Consider the following 21808-nt stretch of genomic DNA (forward strand, 5'->3'; position numbering starts at 1 on the left):
TGATTTCATTTCTTGTTTTTTCCTTTATTATCATCCTTCTGTAATGATACAATTCCCCTCATAATTTCACAATAAAATAACAAATGTTTCACGTCATCAGGGCTGCTTACTGTATGTTTACCGTAATAGCTGCTGTAACAGATGCTGACAAAACTTCACACAGAGTAAATGTGCGGTTAAAAAAATAATTTATTCCAGCATGGAAATTCATTTTAGACATCGTTAGTTTTCATTTGGATGATTCACGTTTGCACACACGTCACTTTGACCGACAGCAGCAGGTGAACACGACAGTAAGAGGAGAGAACACACACACACACATCACAGGTATGTTTACACACTTTAGACACTAAAGTAACATTTTAATGAATTTTTTTTCCCACACATTGAACAAATATGAGTTGAGTCAGGACAGAGAGAGAGAGACCGACAGTACAGTTAATCTTCACCATCAAATACAAGCATGGTTACTTTTTTAACTGCTTTTTTTTGTTGCTGTTTTTGTCTTTTATCTTGATTATAATTATTTATTATTAAATTAATTTAAATGTATACTGTATATAAAAATAATAATAAATAGATACATTTTTAAAAATTGAATTAATATAATTATTTATAAATAAAATATTTTATCTTTATCTTTAAAGAAAATTTTCCAAAAATGATCGTCTCGTCATGTAAACTTTGTCTATTGTCCCACCCATACTAAAACTTTGGAGAGTAGTTCTTTTTATAACGTAAAGTTAAAACTGTAATGTTTATATATATATATATATATATATATATGGTTGTTTTTCCTGTATGATCATGCTAAAAACACCAATAACAGGGAGAGCTGTATTTTTTAAAGCTCTATTTTAGGGCTGTTATACTTTGATTTAATAATCTGGTCCAACTAAAATCAAAGTTTACTGTTCATGTTTACAACATCATTTGTGTTTGAGGTTTTTTTTTAAAAATGCAAAGTGCACATTTATTAAAAAACAAAAACACACTGAAATACGTCTTTGCACAGTTTTCTTCCTTTAAATACATCATTATTTACATATTTTTTTAGTGCTTTTCTCAACAAATTTCTTTAATATTATTTTTGATTAATGCTGACAACATATGAATGTGTATGGGAAACCTCTAACACAGGAATGTCGACCTCATTTTTAGCTCCGGGGTCAAATACGGACCAATTTGATCTCAAGTGGCATGCAGATTTTAGGCAGGAAAACGAGCAATTTCAAATATAATATGCTTCATTTTTCACTTTCATGTATAAATGATGTATTACGTATGTAAGACACTGACAATATCCAAGCAGTAAATAACAGATATCACTCCCTGCAGGATCTTTACTTTAAATTTCCTTGATTCTGTGTTTAATTTTTATTTATTTTTGGCAAAGGTTGTGGAAACTTTTGTGGAAAATTGCAGGATTTTGGAAAAAGTGAGAGTTCTTTAAACAATTTGCCATTAAAAATGGCTGCCATCATGTAATATAAGCATGGGAAAACTGCAAGACCTGCAAATATTGGAAAGTTTCAATGAATTTAAGTATTTGAGGTAACATATCTACAACTGAATTAATTAGTCATTTTCACAATAATCCGTGTTCTTTCTTAGTTTTCCTTTTTTCTAGGGGCCAAATTGGATGCTCCAAATGGCTGGATTTGGCCAATCTGTGTTGAGTTTACCACCTTTGCTCTAGCGTCATATATTATCATCTTACGATTAAAGATCAATACAGGTACCCTTAAATAAAGACCCAGACTTTTATTTTTTATTTTTTTACAACCAATAAACCAGTGCAAATGCATGTGATGAAAAACTAGATTATTTACGTTGATGTAAACAAAATAAAAAAGCTTTTATAAAGAAAACCACAGTATTTCTGACAAAATATTAAAGTGGAGAGCAAACCTGAAGGTGAGCCCAGGTGATCGTCATGTACGTCTTTATGGCCAGATTTTGGCCCAAAGGCTCGTTAAATGTTTTCATCAGTCACATGACCTGCAGGTGTTCTGTCTGCGGCTCAGATGGAAATGGGGCAGGTGAGGATCCGGTCCTCCAGCAGGACGCTGAGCACCAGGAACACGAAGTACAGGCCGAACATGGTGAAGCCCAGACTGCGGCTCATCTTCCAGCGACAGGCGGCGATGGAGACGATGACGAAGAGGAGCATGAGGAAGAGCAGCACGATGGCACAGAACAGGCCGTTGGAGCTGACGGTCACTGGGTCTCCATTGTGTAACACAGTGAAGATGAGCCACGGCACCGGGAGGCTGAAAACACAAAGTAAAGTAATAAATTACTTTAAATCCAAAAATTGTATCTAATCTGTATCTGTTTATTCTGCTGACTCAGTGACCCCACGCTCACCCAACTGTGATGTCGAAAATGTTGCTGCCCACTGAGCTGGACACGGCCATGTCTCCCAGTCCTTTTCGAGCCACGATGACACTGGTGATCAGGTCAGGGATCGACGTCCCAGCAGCTAGAATAGTCAGACCCATGATTTCCTCTGATATTTCCATCGTCTCTCCCACCTACGGCAACAGGAAGAGACGGAGGAAAAGGAAACACTGTAAAAAAGCTTTTAGATTGTGTAAAGAACGTAAAACATCTGGGAATAAATAAATAGTAGTACAAATGTAAACATGAAAACAATAGAAAATAAAGAAAAAATATCTATATTCTCTCCCTAGCCTGTAATCCATCCTAATCTCCTTGTATTAGTCATACAGTTGATTAGTCTGGAAGCGCTCACCAGGTGGTTGAGTTCTGGTGGCTGAACGAGGCGGGACAAACACGCAGAGTAACCAATCAAACGATGAGCGGACCTGACAACATTAGCACAACAACGACAAGCGTAGATCTATTCCCCTAAACGGAGCCAGCAGACGGAAACAGCGTGTGGTACGATACAGACTTATGTTTTAAAGCCTCATCTTGTTGTAATTTCAACAATATATCCAGGTCTTTTAAAACAGAGCAGAACGTCTTCTCTGTGTTTATTTTGATACTACTTGGCGTACGTGACATGACGTTTTTTCCTGTTCAACTCTTATTGGCTCAATCTACTCTGGATCGTGGAAGTGAGCAGAATTGTCAGCATTACCAGGCCCACTTTCTTAGGAAGTGGGTGTGGCTTCACCAGTGATGAAATGGACACATTATTGTTCTTTATTGCCTTTGGGAACTGTAGCGATTGAATACTTTTTTTTCGTCTAACCAGGCAAAGACAGATTAAGATTAAGAGGTGGATTCAGCCTGGCTAAGTACACGCTTCTGTGCCAGGGGTGGAGATTGCAGCGTCAGACCGATCACAATCACAGATGAACTATGTAGCGCAACCTACGTCACAATTGAGGAATAATTATTTTAAAAATTCCATAATTCAGACCAAAAACAACACTGTTGCTGCAGAAAAAGCAGGAAGAAAAGAACACAGGCAGGAAGCTGCTGACACTGTTAATGCGTAAAAGCGTGAGATTATACAATATTAATCCATGGGATGATAAAAGGACAGTGCTCTCAGTTTCACTTTGTTAAATCACAGTTTTTATTCAGGTAGTCCTCTATTTATCACACACACACTGGGATGAGAGCACATTGTTTCACTGTAGTATGTTCCTGCTGATGATGTCAGCTTCACTATAGCAAATGTATGAATAAATGAATGAAAGAATGAATTGATAACTTGATCCGTCCGACACAGGCTTCATCAGCTGACTGTAGATCAGTCTATCAGATGTAAATCTGTACTTTTCCTAAATGATGTCATCAGTAAATGAAAACATTGCATTTATCCAATCATAATCTTTCTTTCCAAGAGAACTGATTGGTCAGGAGGTGGGACTTTAGTAGATCTTATCCACTTACTATGTTCAGCCTAGTTACCATGGTGATTTAGCCCCATAAGAAGTTAGCTAGCTTCATTGTACAGCCCCTAAGTGTCTACCTAAAGACTGCAACTATTGCACAGAGATCTATCATCTCCAGAAGTTTCCTGATGACTCAGCAGGGATGTATCAGGGAGGGGTGTGGGGGTGAGGTGGAGAACAGGGCTGTAGTGGACAGCGACCCAAACAGTGAAACAGTGACCCAGCCGTGTGCACCCCTCACCATTAAACTAATACCAGCTGCTCAACCACACAACTCAGGATTTTTAGTCCTGATGCCAGTGTGACCGCAAATGCTGTTTTTGCAGATTTAAAGTTGTTGACAAAACAATGGCTTTTCTCAGAATCACCAGATAACTTACGAAATTGGAGTGAAGTCATGTCACAGTGAACATGATAAAAAAAAAGACGAATCCCTGTCTTTTCTGATGGAAAAACAAATGAAATCACTGTAAGAATAAAGGAAAAACACTTTTTAAAGAAACTTTGCGGCTTTGGCGTCTTTTTATTCCTCTACGGCAGTGGTTTAAAACCTTGGAGTCATGAGACACTGGTAGGAGCTCGCCAGATGCCTTCAAGAAACTAAGAATACTGTATTTTCAGAACAATAAGCCAATTTTTGCTTATTTTGACCCTTTTTCTGCAACTAGAAACTCAACATATTTAAACCTTTTTCTTGCCATATCTTTCCTCCTTAAAATGCATTTTTGCTACATTACTCCCATTTCTGCCACTTCTTCATCACATTTCAATGCCTTTTCTGCACATTTTTTCCACTTTCAAGACATTTTTGGCACTTACAAACGCTTTCCACCACTTTCACCACCTAATGTTGCATATGTTGACCGATATTGTCACTTTTAACCTCTTTTCACCATATTTCATGCTTATTTTTTTGCCAATTTAACCACATTCACGATTTCTTATGCCCATTATTTGCAAGTTAAAACTAATTGTTCCTACTTTTTAAATTACCGTTGATTCGCCACCTTCTTCACCTTTCTGAAAACATTTTAAGTGAGAAAGTGATTAAGTAGAATTCCAACACGTACTGTATTAATTTGATCCATAAAACTCAGGTAAACACATTTCATGCTGACATTTTGGAGATTTTTTGGAGACACTCCATTGTTACTGACCAAACTTACGGTTAACTTCAAAATAAAAGCCCTATTCACAAAAAGGTTAATAAAAAAATTAATGGAAGACATGAAGAGATGCTTTTATTTTGAAATAGTGATGTTGGATTATTAGCTTGAAGCCGGTCCCAGGATGATTTTACGTTCCGCTCGCAATGCATCATCAGGTCGTTGAGTATGACTAGTCTGCCCACCGTGTATACATCCGGGTTACATTTCACTGACCTGATGAGCCCACCACACCATCAGGTAGGAGAAAACTGCGATCCACAGGATGGAACCGATGAACGTCATGGCAAAGAATCTCCTGGATGCCTAAAACACACACACAAGCGCACACACTCTATATCCAGATGCTGAGAGCAGCCTCTCAGCTTTCCTCCTACACTCTGCTGGTTGCCATGGTGACCGTGAGCTGTCCTCACCTGGTTGCGAACATCAGGCAGCGTGAGCCACAGCGGAAACACGATGGGAAGCAGGAACAGGTAGGTGAGCTGCTTCCGTGGAGTTTCAGGCCATCGCAGCGACAACGGCTCGTTCTCCTCCTCTTCTTCTTTCTCATCATCGTTTCCTTCGTCGTCTTCACTCGTGCTGGAGGCCTCGCTCTCTTCGTCTTGGCTGTCGTCCTCGCCGGTCGTGCTGTCACGTCCGTCAGCGGTCGGCTGAAGGAAGGAGAGAGAGAGAGACGTTCCACTTAGATGGTATGAAAATATTTAGTACCCAGAAAATACCTGAACGTATACTATATGGGGACATTTTTGAAGTATGCTTGGTGGGCACACTAGTCATACTCAACCGTCCCATGATGCAGTTTTTTTTAACTCTTCTAAATAGGGCTCTTGTTTTGAAGTTAAAGCTACAGTATGTAGAATCGTGAGACGCTCCCCTCCCCTCCTGAATGAAACTCAACCCTCCCTTACGAGTATTCTTGTGAACGTGCACAACTGTGGAACTCTTTGTGACTGTTTTCTCCATAGAGAATAGTGACAAATGTAGGGACTTTATCTTGACTTATTGGAGAGTTTTCTGATGTTATAGAGACATGAAAGCATGTATCACTCACTGCTGTGAGGACAGTAACTAGATGCTCACAGTCACAGCCTCTTCTCTGCCTCCTGTTGTAAATGTTCTCTCCACCTTGGATTTGTTTCTCTTAGTTTTACAAGTGATTTATCCTGTCTGCTGTCTGTCATTACTCTCTCTCTCTCTGACTCGATATGTGGGGAAGACTGAAAGCGGATCGCGCCCCACATTCCGAGTATGTTAAGCCTTTATTCTGTTGCTTCTACGTCAGTCTTCCTTTTTCCTCTTGCTTTGCTGTGTAACCGTTGTGCCTAACGCCACAATAGAGACTTCTGCTGGAACATCCACCATTGCGCTTTCCCTACTCTCAGATTATGAACGCACATAGACTTTTGACGGGCAGCTCAAGCAGCCAATAGTAATGCCCAAAACACCTCAGGGAGCGCTCTAGAAAAATCTCTGATTGGCTGAAATCCAGCATCACGCTCCTGGATTTCTAAAGCTCATTTACAGGGCCAAGAGAGAAGAAGAGATTCACTGTCCACTCAGAACACTTTGAATTATAATATGCTCAAAGATGATTATGGATATTTGACCAAATTATGCCGAAAAAATGTACATACTGCAGCTTTAACCAGAAGTTTTGTTAGTAGCACAATGGCAGGTCTCTGAATATCTCTGAAATGTTGACGTGAAATGTTTCCGTGAGTTTTATGGATCAAATGAGCACATGTTGATATTCTACTTGGTCACGTTCTCACTTTAAATGTTTTCAGTACTTTCAAAGGTGGAGAATTAAAGGAGATATTTAGCCTCAGTGTGGTTCAGGTTTTTATTGTTGAAGGTTTGAAATGCATCTTGGGAAACTTTGAAGTAAACTTCAGTGGGAACGCTCACCATCCTAATCATACTAATTGTATACAGTGGACAGTATGTACGGTACTCATTGAGTGTGTAGTGTATAGTACGTTAGTGTGCGATTTTGGACATCAGGACAAACCTGAGACACAAATCTTTACTTTGATTCTTACCATGAATCTCTGTTCATCTCTCCTACCTTTGGATTGTCTTGGTCCGACGGCCTCTCAGGTGTCTCTCCCGTCTCTGAAGGCTGACAGATGGATGTCTCATCCACAGCACCCCCTACTGGCCTGGAGGAGGTGGGAGGAGCCGCAGCAGGCTGCTCTAGCTTTGACTTATGATCAAGGTCTAAAAACAAACAAGCAAAGAGGAGAGAGATTCCACTGAAATCACCTCGAATAAACACTGATTAGTATTCAGTGTGTGTGTGTGTGTGTGTGACAGAAGAAGAAGGATTTGATGATAAACAGGTTACAATTAGGCAGTCGGGGATTAGCACGCGTCCTCAAGCCTGATTGATTTTTTGCCTCGTTGAGGCCTCTCCAGGTTCACATCGGACTCTAAAGCACCTCATCACTCCACGCTGTGACGCACAAACATACGGCGCCAGAAGCTGCAATGATTGTGGAGAATGACCTTCAATCGCAAAAATCACACTCTGATTGTAACGGTCCAAAACTATAGTTTAATTTAGCCCTTGTTATTTATATGTTTATAACGCCCTCTAGTGTTTTAAATAAAGGTGGAACTTATGTTCTAAATATAGTTCCGCCCGACCTCAATTCGGTGCGTACAAAGCCCAAACAGCGCCAACGGCAGCCACGATTTTCCTAACTTCAGGTAAAATAATAAATGTTTAATAAAATGTGAAATAATAATAAAGCCCAGATATTTATTTCTATTCTTTGTTTAAACAGCCACTGAGAAAAATCAGTGCAATTTTCGAGTCTTAGATGAGCATTTTAGCCCCTCGTTGGAAGACAGCTCATGAGGTTTGTTTCTTTTTATTGTGTCTGTAATTTTCTTTTCTTGTAAATGCACATGTTAATATATTTTTGTATCTGTTTTTGTGAGCAGTTCTCACGGGTTGTCAAGAGCTAATAAACCCCGTTTTCTCTACCTCGTGCCTATGCCATTCCTTGAGGGTGCTACAGTGATTATCAACCAAACCGCAGCGCTCTCACCTCACAGATCTGACTTTGGTCAGTGAGGAGAACCAGCTTTTAGGTATTAAAATTTTTTTTATAAAATCAGCACAAAATAACTCAACGGCTTATTAAGAAAAATCGTAACAATTTGCCGTAGATAATCACACCAGTGCTGACAATCAGCACAACCTTGAGTGTGATATTGCTTTTATACAACAGAGCATTTTATTAGTTAACAGTATATGATTATGATTTGTTTATTTAATCATTGATGTGCTTCCGCCAAAACGAATAGGTCCAAAGACAAAGCTGTTGCCAGGCAACACATAAACATTTTCTGACTGAAAGTTGACTCACGGTTATTAGTGAATGAATGAGTGATAATGTCTGATAAAGTTATTACTCTATATTAGCACTCATGGACTGTCTCTTGTACAATCAAATTACTTGGTTGGAAATGACTGTTGTATAATTGGTTATATATAATATGGAACCTTTTCTATAACTGACATCCAGTGGGGCATTACATTCAAAGTATGTCATAATAGTTAAGAGTATGTGTTAATTTCATTCAGATAAATAAAATGTGACTTAAAGAGTAACTAAACCCAAAACCCACTTTTTTCATCGTGGCACATTCAAAATGCAACCGGTGGTGATTACCGGATCGGTGCCATAGCGCAGCTGAGAAGTATACAGGGGAAACCCCCAGTTACTGTGACTGGAGTAACCCCCATCATCAAGACATTTTTTGAATTTCCGCCCCAGTGGTTGGTCAGCAAAAACCTGTGGTAAAGTTACTCTTTAAATAAGCATGTATCGGTGTGGGCTAATATTTGTGTTGGACAATATCAACATATTGGAGAAAAGTATTTTAATTGTTTTACACGTGCGAGGAGTTTCAAATAAAAAAGCATCAGATTTCTCTGGTTAACGTCATGCTGCCAATTAGTGACCGTGCCTCCAATCTTACAGTGAGCGTTTTGCTTGTGTGCACGTTGAGCTTATTCTCATGTAAACAATGATTCAAACTCACCTTCGGCGCGGCAGTGATGAGTTGAACTCTGTTGGGTTTCTGACAATGTGGCGTTCAGAGGTTTTACTTTGTTTTTTGCTGCAAATAAAAATAAATCATCCAAATCTCTCGTGATTCCTGTGCCTGCAATAATGTGCAAGTATTTGTCGGCTTGCAAATGAAACCATGAATACAGACTGCGGCCTTTTAGTGAAATAAAAGCACTGGCATCATGCGAAAAGGAGACCAAGATGCACAAACAAGTTCAAACAAGCACTTTGTCACAAGATCAGGTATTTAAACAAGCAACAAAACCACAGTAATCATGCAACCACTGAAATTCAAACTAGTGACAAATCACAAGCACAGACAGCAGCACTGTTTCCCACAGTTATTCAACCATATAAAACTCATTTGACTGATTAAGTTTCTCTTACTTTGGGTTCAATTAATTCAGGATTTTGACAAAACTCACTTTGGGAACCAGGAACACAACATCAACACAACAGGGATGTCATTTAACCTTACCTTTCTTATGCAGAGGCCCCTCCCCTCTCACCTCTCCGTTAAAGGACGTCTCTAATTGGCAGAGATTTGGACAGAGGGACAAAGCTGTAACTATTGGTTCTCTAAGGTCACGTGACCTTCCAGCTATAGGCTGTTTAAAGGAGCCACGCCTGTAAACTGAGCTCTGAAGCCTTTAAAAACAGCTGCTGAGGGTCGTGATGATGATGAACGCACAGTCACAACACGTGCATCAGCCTCACCTCTACGCACTCGACTCTGAGCAGGAGTTTTCATGTCTTCTCTAAGAGCTGCTTCTGCCATGGAAACCACACAGAGTGATACATTGTTGGTGTAAAGAACACGTTTGTATTTCAACTGTCATGTTAGCGACCTGCGTACTGAGATGTGATAAAACCACAGAACCTGTGGAAAACATGCAAACTCAACACAAGCTGGGTTCCCATTACCCTTGAAATTGCGCAAAATCTGAATAGCGCAATAAAAACTGGTAATTTTGGAAAAGACACTCAAATATTGCTAAAATATGACAAAAACGCTATGGAAACACTTTTTCTGCAATTACATGTCACATGACATGACGTACCTGGTCACATGACCACTTCTCTCTGAGAAAACATGGCGCGGTACGTGTAAACAGAAGTAGAGATCAAGACATTTCTAAGCATCCATCCGTCCATTTTCAGACCCGCTTGTTCCTGTTTTTTCAGGCTCATGAGGCATTTCTAAGCATTATACTTTACATTTACCACCACCTTATTAGACAGCAAACAACAAAAGAATACAAAGTTTACATTAAACAACCTTCAATGGAAAGACGTTGAAGGCGCGATTAAACTTTGTCGACATTCAGAAATATCGCTTTTATTTTGCAAAAATCTGTAATAAGAACCCGGCTACAGAAAGGTATCCAGTGTTGCCCATTGAGGTGTTGTGTGACTGCTTAGAAAAAGTAAACTGCTGGATCAGTGAAAACTTCCTTCAACTAAACCATGACAAGATGGAGGTGATTGTCTTTGGTAACAAGGAAAAGAGGACTGCTATCAGCAAGTATCTGAGTCTCGATCTTTAAAAGCTAAAGACCAAGTCAAAAACCTTGGTGTTCTGATTGACTCAGATCTGACTATCAGCATCAGATCAAATCTATCACAAAAACAGCTTCTACCACCTAAAGAACATCTCCAGAGTGAAAGGTTTAATGACTCAGAAAGATCAGGAGAAACTGGTCCATGCTTTTATCTCCAGCAGACTGGACTATTGTAATGGTCTTCATCAAACATCTACAGTTGGTTCCGAACAAAAAGGTCAGAGGTCATTATTCTAGTTTTAAAGTCTTTACACTGGCTCCCAGTCAGCCTCAGAATAGACTTTAAAGTTCTGCTGCTGGTGTATAAATCTCTGAATGGGTTTGGTCCAGAATACATCAGTGACATGTTAGTCAGGTATGAACCCAGCAGGTCTCTCAGATCTATGGACACAGGTCAGATAGTGGAGCCCAGAGCTCACAGTAAACATGATGATGCTGCTTTTAGTTTTTTTGTCTACTGTGTATGACTGAGAGGGAGATTTTTAATCATATTATTGTTGATTTGAAATGTTTTTACTGCTTATTTTTAATGTTCTTATTGATTTTCAATCTGTTAAATGCTTTCTGTTGCACTTTTTAATCATAAATACACATTGAATTGCCTTGTGGGTCAGGTGGTAGAGGGTCGTCTTCTGATTGAGAGGTTGGGGGTTCGATCCCAGTACCTGACTATGTGTCGAAGTGTCCTTAGGCAAGACACTGAACCCTAAGTTGCTCCCAATGGTTGACTAGCGCCTTGCATGGCAGTCCTGTCCCACTGGTGTGTGAATGGGTGAATGAGCTGATATGTAAAGCGCTTTGGGACTGCTTCAGTGTGGTTATAAGGCGCTATATAAATCTAGTCCATTTACCATTTATCATTTGTGTATGAAACAAGCTATACAAATACATTTGCCTTGCCTTGCCCTGCCCGGGGAATCAAACCTTGTTGTTGTTGTTGTGAGGCAGAATTGCAAACCAGTGTGTTTAAACCCATAGATAAGTCTGTTCAGTTTGGTTCATCGTGGTAAACCGTGGCAGCGCCCTCAGTGCTCTGTGATGAGCCTGTTAGTTACAATAGTTAGTTAGTAGTTGGTTAGCGTGTACCTTCTCCCAGTGGGTCCAGAGTGTGAATCATCAGCTGGAATATGGTGCTGCGTAGGGACGTGTTGTGCAGTGAAGCTGAGCTACCACCACGCTGTAGGACAGGACGAACCTGCAGGGAGAATCAGTCACTACTAACTGAAAATATTTCCTCGATATAAGTCGCTATGTTTTTCCATTTTAACTTGAGGAAGCAACTCATAGCAACCTATCCATAACCTATCCATAGATATTTATTAGCTAGTCAGCAGCCTCGCTAAGTGAGTAAATATCTGAAATGTGAATGACTTTGAAAGTTAACTTCTGTTTACGTTAGATTTCTGTAAATAATACAGAGACTAGCATGCAGTATCAAAACCATCACATTAAGTTTGTTTATGTCCGATCGCGCTCTTGGTGAGAATGAAAAATCGGACTCTGCTTTCTTATTGGTAACGTAATAGGCAGTTAGCATAGCAGGCTAGCAGTAACCTTGTAGTTATACAGTGAAACTCTGTTTATTCTGGGAATATGATTAGAATTAGAGTTCACCCAGAGGAATGCTCTGATTGGCTTAGTCGATTAACGACTGGCGCCTTCTTCAGCCAATGGCGTACCTCGTACTGAATGACGAACACTACTGGCTATAAAATATGCAAGTCAGCATTGTAAGGAGCCAATGCAAATCTGGGCACGTGTTTTATAGCCTGGAGCGGCTTATCTGTGGATTTTCTGAGTAAAGTACTAAATTTCTCGGAAACAGTTGAATACACCCGAGAGATTTCTAATCTGGAAAATATGATACAAGGATTTTATTAAAGCTGACTGAAAGTAAATCCTTAGATTATACATTTTTAAATAGGATTTAAAATGACTGTGACAGAGTATTTCATATATTGCATTGATAACAACCATGTACTGGGTTCATTGGGCATTAGAAATGCTAATAAGGAAAAACCTGTCACTTCTCTCTGGTTTCCATTCATGGGTAACGGTTCATACCCTGAGTCTTGGTCTCTCGGTGGGATCTGGTAGCAGTTTGCTGCACTGGGGGCTGCTGGGAGGAGGAGGAGGTGGAGGAGGAGGAGGAGGAGGAGGAGGAGGAGGAGAAGCTTCTGGTTTGGGTTTATCTTCAGCTGCTGGCAGAGGAGCAGCAGAAGGAGACGGAGCTTCACTCTCCTGCACAGACAGAGCGCGTTAAGTATCACACAGAACATCAGGGCCTAGCGTGTCCTCTTATGTGGAGTGCTCCTGTAATCTCGCTAATCTAATAATCTGGTTAACACTGTCGCCTCAATGAGTTTCTCACCATCAGCACAAAAGCATGTGATAACCTTCAGCCTTCATTCACATCAGTCATACTGTATGGTGGTGCCGGTTGTAAAGTTGCGCATGCTGAAATAAACAGTGACTTTTTGCAACATTTAGTAACAAACCATGTTTAAAAAACGTATGTGAATTTATTTACGTTACCTTTGACCCGATTTATGGCGATTTTTGTGGGGTTTTTTTTCTCGTAAAGTAAGGTCAATTGTAAATCTAAATGTTAAATCTACATGTTAAATGTTAAATATGAAATCTAAAAGTTAATAATTAAATTTAAATGTTAAATAATAAATATATTTGTTAACTCTAAATGCTAAATTTTAAATCTAAATTTTAAATCTAAATGTTAAATCTAAATCTAAATGTCATGGGTGAAACTAAATGTTTAGCTAATATGCAAATTCACCGTAAGTACCAAAATAGTTACTATGTGAAGTGCTCTGATCCAGACTGAAGACGAAAGGCAAACAAAGACAGAACGACTATCATTTAAACGCATGAGGTTTTCCCTAAAAATGAGAAATACTGTAGATGAAAGTTAATGTCATCATATCTGAGGCTAATTTTAAAATTTGAATTAATTTATGAACTAGTGTCCAATGAGAGAATATGTGAGCTAACACAGACAGCCCTGTGAGGCTCTTTAGATGAAATGACAGTGAATGAGGGGACGTACGCTGGTATTTCAGGGCTCACAAATTTTATTTCCGTCACTTCACTGCAGAAACGCAGCCCGTCACACCTGGACTCCTTTGTGTTTGCAGCCATCAAAGGTTTTTCACACAAATAACAAGGCTGTCACCCGCTCACACCCACAAATCACTGCTGTGCCCTGACAGCGGTCAGTGGGAGATGAAAGGATGGGAAACGTACTCCATGCACATGATACCACACTGAAGTCAGAATCCAATGTGAATATTTTTAAATCCAAATTTAAGGCACTCTTTTTCTCTAATCACTTTATTGTTGATTTAATGTTTTTTTTTTTACTGCAGATTTTAATGTTCTTATTGATTTTTAAGCTGTTGAATGTTTTCTGTTGCACTTTTTCATCATGTAAACTAAAGCACATTGAATTGCCTTGTTTATGAAATAAACTATATGTTTACCTTGCCTTGCCTTTAAAAAGCAGTTCATAATTATAATCAACATGTTTATATTTGCATGTGTATACAGTAGGGATGTAACGATTCACTCAACTCCCGATACGATTCGATTCACGATACTGGGTTCACGATACGATTCTCTCAAGATTTATTTTACAAAATGGGACTGTAGACAAATTTTTTTTTTGGGAAAAAAACTAGAAAATGCTGTACTATTTTCCTTTTATTTTTCATTGTCAAAATAATTCCTTGATAAACTATTCAAAACAATACAATTTAACTAAAAATAAATTTTGAATGAAATAAATAAAGGAATAATACAAATGAAAATGAAGCCTATTAATTTAAATTCTGGTTCTATAATAAACAATGCAAAACTGTATAATAGTTCTTTTTCTTTTAAAAGTGCAACTGAAAATGTATTTGTGCCTAAACAATTGGACTTTAAAAAAAAAAAAAAAACGATTGCACTGATTTACGTCATATTTGTTTGGACCAGCAGAGGGCGCTGGTAACACAGTGGTCGGTTGGCATGCAGATATCTTGCAGTGAAGAAGAGAAGCTATGCTAGCAGACAGAGCTAATAGAAAAACGTGACTTTTACAGATATTCAAGTAATATTACAGATATTCTTTCGGTGCTTAAGGGGTAATGAATCATTTATTAACATATTTAAGAGTAGAAGGCAGCCAGAAAGAAAGTATTAGCAGACTCCGCCCGCCGCCTACACTTGTAAAAAAAGTACTGCGATTCAATTTTCAGAAAATCGATATCAACCGTGATACCTATGAATCGATTTTTAACTGCCTTACGAATAATCGTTACATCCCTAGTATTCAGGTGTATGAATATATTTTTGTACAGGAGTATATGTTTTAATTTAGTATTTATTTTTTCATTTTTAAAGGTCCCATGTCATGCTATTTTTCTCCATTTGTTCTAAGAACCCCAAAAACATAATATTTGAGGTTTATTTTCCCAAACTCGCCTGTTTTCCAGAGTTTCAGCCTCTGAAAAGTCACTTTCTGAGCAACTCTACACAAACAGGCTGATTTGAGTCCTGCTTGTGCATATTCATGAGTGGGCGTGTCTATAGACGGGACATTGACTTCCTCCTCCCTCCCACCCACTCCGTAGCCAAGCTCATGCTGCTTTATAAACACGAGACAGAGCGTGGGGGCGTGGCGTTCACCTGTACATACATAGACTGTAGAAAATACATACATAGCACTGCGCGAAGGACGCTGAAATGCTCACCTTCGTGGGCGTGACTGTTTACATGTCAATCACGGCAGAGAGCTTCCTGGAGGCGCGGCTTCTCCAGCTTAGTGCCGCGTCAAATATGTCATCAAAGTGGGAACGCGTCATCAAATTGGAGCGAGGTGTTTGGGCTCACCCTGCAGTAAGAAAGGAGCTAATCACCCTCTAACTTTCTTCTTTAATGTGTGCTGATGAAAACTTTTTATTTCATGTTCTGAGACAGAATAAGCCTTCTGACCTGTATTCTTTCTCACATGCATGTTTTGGGACAATATTAGTCATTTAAATGCTATTTTTGTGTGAAATATGGACAAATATGTCCAAAAACTGCTGAAAATCTTGTTGAAACTCTCTTGCTATGTGTAACGGCTCGATTAGTGATCATGTTGTGCTGTGACTGAACAAATGAATGCAGAGCTTCATCTAAGGTGTGTTTTTAATGTGTGATTATGACTGCGTTGAAATGAGAAAAGGCTCTAGTACAAAGACAGGTTTAGCTGTTGGTGTATTACCGTAGTTTAATTGGTGTTCAGTTTACCTGGTGACACTTTTGGGACCATATATCACTCATTTCCATGATATTTATTTTCTTCCATTGAACAGGTGACTGAGAGGCTAGCATTGAGGCTAACGTAGCCCCCACTTTTGCGTGTTCTTAGCACAACCACCCCGTTTATGCAGAGGGGAAAGTAATGGATTCTAAGTACTCACATTACTGTAACTGAGTTGTTTTTATCTAAACATTGCCTGGTGATAAGCCACACCCACTTCCTTTTTTTGGTCGGAAAGTGGGTGTGGTAATGCTGCCGTTTGTGCTCACTTCCTCTGTCCGAAAGAAACCGAGCCAATCAGAGCCGTACGAAAACAACGTCATATCTACTGCACCAAGCAGTGTCAAAACAAACCGCCATGGAGAAGCCGTTCAGAGCTGCTACTCTGCTCTGTTTTAAAAGACATGGAGATATCATTGAAACCACAACAAGAAGAGGCTTTAAAACCACAAGTTCGTACCGTGCTATACGCCATTTTCCTCTGCCGGTTTTGTTTAGGGAAAAAGATCTACACTTGTCGCAAGAGCTGGGCAAAAAATCGATTTAATCGATTAATCGAATTTGTAGATAAAAATTTTTATTTTGCAAATTTGAGTTATTTTATTTTCGCGTTCCAATGTGATCCAGCCCCATCTTTGTTTGCATTTGTTTACCCTTTGAGTAGGCTATGTGTGCTACAGGCATGTTCAATTTTTTATTCGCACTATGCTGTGATGCTAATTGTAATATTATTATCTGATTTCCTAATCAGAAAATTTAAGCTACTGTGAAGATGCTGTTGCACTTTTGCTTAAATCTGTGTTAAAGCTTGAAATTGTTGTTTACTTATTATTTTGGGATTGTTCTATGCATTGAACTCTTTTGACAATATATCTGACGTCTGCAGTCATTTTTAAGTGCATTAAAAAAAATAAATCGAAACTTGAATTTTTCTTTAAAAAAATCAGAGATTTTTGAAATTGAAAATCAGAGATTTTTTTAGGCAAAATTGCCCAGCCCTACTTGTCGCGCTATTGTCATCACGTCCACTCATCGGTTGATTGGTTACTCTGCGTGTGTTTGTCCCGCCCCCAGAGCTCAAACACCTTGTACGCGCTTCCAGACTAATCGCTGTATTAAACATTGAATAATACAAGGAGAATAGGACGGATTCCAGACTAATTTAAAGAGTAACTAAACCCCAAAACCACTTTTTCCTGTTGAAAACAAATGTATTTGGGTATAAAGTAGTGCTGTTGATCGATCCTGGTTCAAATTCTCAATATTTTAGTAAAAATATTTCAATTTGGCATATTTTGTTGTAAAATGTCAGTGACTGCCCTCTATGGGTTGAAACCCGGCTACTACAATTGTTTTTTTGTTATTGGCTGAGAAGTAGATCATGTGACATTTTGGGACCACCTTGCATCACAAAAAAGCACTGTTAGCCCCGCCCCTTTTACAAAAACTAGCACCTGTGGGCTCTACAATCTGTGGCGAGTAGGTTGGATTGAAAAAGAGTGAATAGAGAGGTATATTGAGTAGTGAGTAGCGAGTTAGCGTAGCATAAATTGGTCTTTGGAGATTTTATAGTATGGAGTGGGCGTGTCTTAACTGCTCCCCGCCCATAATCAAGACATTTTTTGAATTTCCCTCCTGGCAGGTCAGGAGAAAACAGGGGTTTAGTTCCTCTTTAAGGAGGAAAAGATGATGAAACGGAAACGAAACGGTTGTGACGCAGAAATGGAATTTGGAAACATTTTGAAATGTAAAATGTGAAAACTAATGTTTTTAATTAAAAGCTAAGACAGTGGAAATCACTGCTTTAATCACATGGTCTGACCTTCTCCGGGTCCTCGCCGCTCCACACCTTGACGATGTTCACGTGTTTGTTGATCTGCGTCTTCACCACGTTCTCTATCTGGCTGTTGAACTTCATGAAGCTGACGTAGCTAATGTAGCCGAACAGCAGCATCAGGCTCTCCCACCAGCGGATGGTTTTGTCCAGGAAGAAGACGATGAGCATGACCAGGTCCAGGATGTAGAAGGTCACGTCCCTGAAGAGCGGCCACCAGGTGAGGTGCAGCATCTCCCTGGAGAAGATGGCGCACATGCCGATGACAAAGAGGATGTTGAAGACGGCTGAGCCCACGATGGTGCCGATGCCTATGTTGCTATGCGAGATGAAGACGCCAATCAGAGAGGTGAAGAGCTCGGGGGCGGAGCCTCCCGCCGCCATGAATGTGGCTCCCGCCACATCATCTGAGATCTGTAGCTTGTTGGTGATGACCTCCAGGGCTGGGACGAAGAACTCATCGCAGACGATGGCGAGGGACACAAACATGTAGGTCATGCCGATGACGTGGAGGAGAACCCAGCCTTGTTGTCTCTGCTCCACTGAGAAGATGTCAGTGGGGTACTCGCCCTTTCTTACTGGTGTGGGTCTGAGGGTCGGCACTGGTGGTGGTGGTGGTTTGGGAGGTTCTACGTACACACACTGTTCCAGGTCTGTCCTGTTGACCACTATCACCACAGGAGGGGGGTCCACCTCCTCTTCTGTCTGATTGGATGCCATCACCTCTCGAACGCTGACCTGAAGGACTTCCTCACCGCCTCCTCCTGCCTCAGCATCATCATCATCATCACCACCACCCTCCATCCTGGCCTTCAGAGTCAGCGTGGAGATGAAAACCAGCAGCAACACACCTGACAGGAAGATGATGACGCGGCACCGCCTCAGCCTTCTTCTCGGGGGGGACTTCATGGTCTCCACAGTTTGGGGGTCTCTCAGGTCAGACGGTGCATTGCTCAGCGGCTCCTCAGCAGCTGCGAGGCGACGAGACGCCACAGGCAGAGAAGAAGGAGGCGTGTGTCATCGTCTGCTGCTGCTGCTGCTGCAACCTGTGGACAAATCATCCCCAACATGTGCGCATAGTCACAGAGATGTGTGTGTGTGCGCGTGTATGACGTGTGTGTGTGTGTGTGTGTGTGTGTGGTGGAGGAGGAGGCAGACAGCCACCTGTTGCTATGGCTACACCATCACTCAGACTCGAGCCTCTTACAAAATAAGAGTCATTAAAAATGAGAGAAAATACAGGAAGGGGCAATAAAAGCTCAGTAATTCAAGCTCACATGAATGAATGAATTATTAATCATCCAAACCATGGAGTGGATTACTTACAGTTAAAACATTTATCAAAGAAGTCACTCTGTTTGCATGGATGTGTTGTGAATGCTGGGTTATGTAAAGGTTGTTATTCTCGTCTATGGTTGTGAATATTCCCTGTAAAAAAAACAAAACAAAAAAAACCAAAAAAAACTTGCTGATAGTCTGTTTGATTACAGTGAGTATGAATAAGTTACATAATTATGTAAATCACTGTAAACTTGCTGATGTGTAGTTTGATGCAAAAACAACAAAATTTATATTAATATCTTGTTTTTGTGCCAATGTGTTGTAAAAAAATGTTTGCATAGTTGTTTTTGTCCTAAACGAGACACGGTTTATACGGCTTTTTAAAATTTATTACTCATTAATGCAAATATTAAAATTAAAAAAAAATTAAAAATTATTAAAAATAATTTGTTTGTGCATTCTAATCCTGCTGCCAAGATTTCCAAAATTATTGGAAATTTGTGTTTAAAGTGAATTCTGATTTTGTTTTGTGTGTTTGGTGTTTGTCAATTTATTCTATTTTTTTACATTTTTAATGTGATTTCATCCCCTTTACAGTGTGTTCATCATATATTTACTAGTTTTTAGGGTCTTACTGTAGTATAATCTCAACAGAAAAAAAAAAAAAAATTGTATAATTATTTTCCATTTTATGGCTTTTGTTTTGGTTTTTATTCTATTTTCTGTTTGGTCTTTGATTGTCAATGTTGTTTTTGTTCTGAATGTTAGTTGACATTATCCTGTATTAGTGATGACGTGTTGATTATTGTTTATATAAAAGGTGAAATAAATGACGAATGCACCGTTAACTTTGTCAACTAAAAATGTTTTTGTTTTGTCAGCTACAGTTCTTAAGTGACAATAACTAGACTTTTACAAAACATTTTAGAGAATGTTAAAAACTATATCAAAATATATTTATATTTTTGTTGACTAAAATGGATTTCGTCACCCGGGGTGAATAATAATAAAAATAAGTATGTTTCAAGTGTTTTTTGTCATAGTTTTCGTCAACTGCATTTTTTAAAGTGACAATAACTAGACTATGACTAATTGTTTTTATTCTGAAAAAGAAACATGTAAAAAATGTATTATATGAGAATATGTTTATATTTTCGTTGACTACAAAAAAACCCAATAATATCATCACATGAGACGGAATCCAATCAGATCATGTGGTTTTATGCATTGATCACATCAAATATATCTGTGTGTATTAACAAACAATAATAACATCAAATATCAAGTTGATCAATGCGAATTGATCAACCTGATATATGGAATTTATTAATGCACAATTTAAAATAATTTATCTTTTTAACTCTGAACAAAGAATCTGAAATAAAGATTGATGATGATGATGAATGGGAATAAAATAAATAAAAAAATATATTTTGATATAGTTTTTAACATTAAAATTATGGGGATTTTATGTATCCCCATATATATATATATAAAATCCCCATAATTTTAATGTTAAAAACTATATCAAAATATATTTATTTTTTGTCCACTATAATTGTCACAGATTAAGTTATTTAGTATTATATAAAATATTGTATTATACGACTATATTTGTCACAGATTAAGTCACTTAGTTGACTAAAACTAGACTATAACTGAGATAGTCCTGATGACTAAATACAGAACTTCATTGTTCAACTAAAAACCTTTCAGTGTAACAAAATGTTTGTGATATAAATATTTATTCATGACACTGAGATTATGTCTCGTCACCTAATGAACAAAGTGTAGTTTTTGCCTTGATGTGCAGTGAATTAATATCCATCTGAATGCTGTGTTGTTAAATAATGTTTGCATATGAAGAGTTTGTTTGTCCTGATGTATTAAATGTGAATAAATGATAATAAATGTGGTGTCGCTCCTACCTGAGCCGCCTCACAGATGCTGACTCCGGCTTTCATGTCGAGGCTTGACCCGAGGAGCTCAAAGCTGCTTATTAAAGCTGATTATTAAAGCTGATTATTAGAGGATTATTAGGAGCAGCATCACTTTCACACCTCAACTCATTAAACGCAACACCAAGAGCAGCATCAGCAGCAGCAGCACAGTGAGGCGTTCAGGGACCCTGGGAATTACAGCTTCCTTTAGGAGGGAGGAGGGGGTTAACAAAGCCGGACCCGATCATCGTTGTCACGTGACACAAACCAAACTAGCATCAGCAAAATGTCAACAAAAACACACAAACAATGAGAGGGGAAAATAAAGGGACTAAATGACAAAAAAAAAGGACTAAATGACTCTAAAAGTTCCACAAAACGATAAAACACTAAAATGACTCCAAAAACACACAAAAGGGCAACAAAAACCAGAGGTGAAAGTAATGAATTACAGGTACTTACTGTAATTGAGTTGCTTTTATGGGTATTTGTAGTTTTTTAAATGTATTTATTTATTTTTTTAGTATGTTTTAAAAGTAGTAAAACAGTCGTTCCGAACCTTTTCATATAATTACTATTTTTTAGGGTCTAACTGTTGTTTTAGGGATGAAAAAAAATCAAATATTTTTTTGCATTTCTATAGCCTTACCTCTGGCTTGGGTCTGCCATTTTTTTACATTTTAATGCAATCTCATCCCCTTTAAAATGTGTTCATCATATAATTACTAGTTTTTAGGGTTTTACTGTAGTGTTATCT

The 21808-nt window shown here is 38.8% G+C and overlaps 1 protein-coding gene across 5 annotated transcripts; it reads right to left on the minus strand.

Annotated features, from left to right (window-relative positions):
* Positions 1-180: 180 nt before the first annotated feature.
* LOC114461220 (sodium/potassium/calcium exchanger 1-like) lies at positions 181-21170 on the minus strand. 5 transcript variants are annotated; one of them, XM_028443141.1, is made up of 13 exons: positions 21040-21170; positions 18682-18876; positions 17819-18553; positions 12756-12932; positions 11778-11886; positions 9847-9900; positions 9608-9658; positions 9101-9178; positions 7113-7264; positions 5458-5694; positions 5258-5347; positions 2371-2537; positions 181-2273 (listed from the first exon to the last, which is right to left on the minus strand). In XM_028443141.1, the coding sequence occupies exons 3-13, from the start codon at positions 18548-18550 to the stop codon at positions 2024-2026; spliced, it is 2097 nt and encodes a 698-aa protein (XP_028298942.1). In that variant the 5' UTR covers positions 18551-18553; positions 18682-18876; positions 21040-21170; the 3' UTR covers positions 181-2023. The 5 variants fall into 5 exon arrangements, with proteins under 5 accessions (XP_028298942.1, XP_028298939.1, XP_028298940.1 ...); XM_028443138.1 differs by having other exon boundaries at positions 17819-18876; XM_028443139.1 differs by lacking the exon at positions 21040-21170 and having other exon boundaries at positions 9847-9897; positions 17819-18993.
* Positions 21171-21808: the final 638 nt, after the last annotated feature.

This window comes from Gouania willdenowi, chromosome 3 (genome assembly GCF_900634775.1).
Source record: "Gouania willdenowi chromosome 3, fGouWil2.1, whole genome shotgun sequence".
Classification (NCBI taxonomy): domain Eukaryota; kingdom Metazoa; phylum Chordata; class Actinopteri; order Blenniiformes; family Gobiesocidae; genus Gouania; species Gouania willdenowi.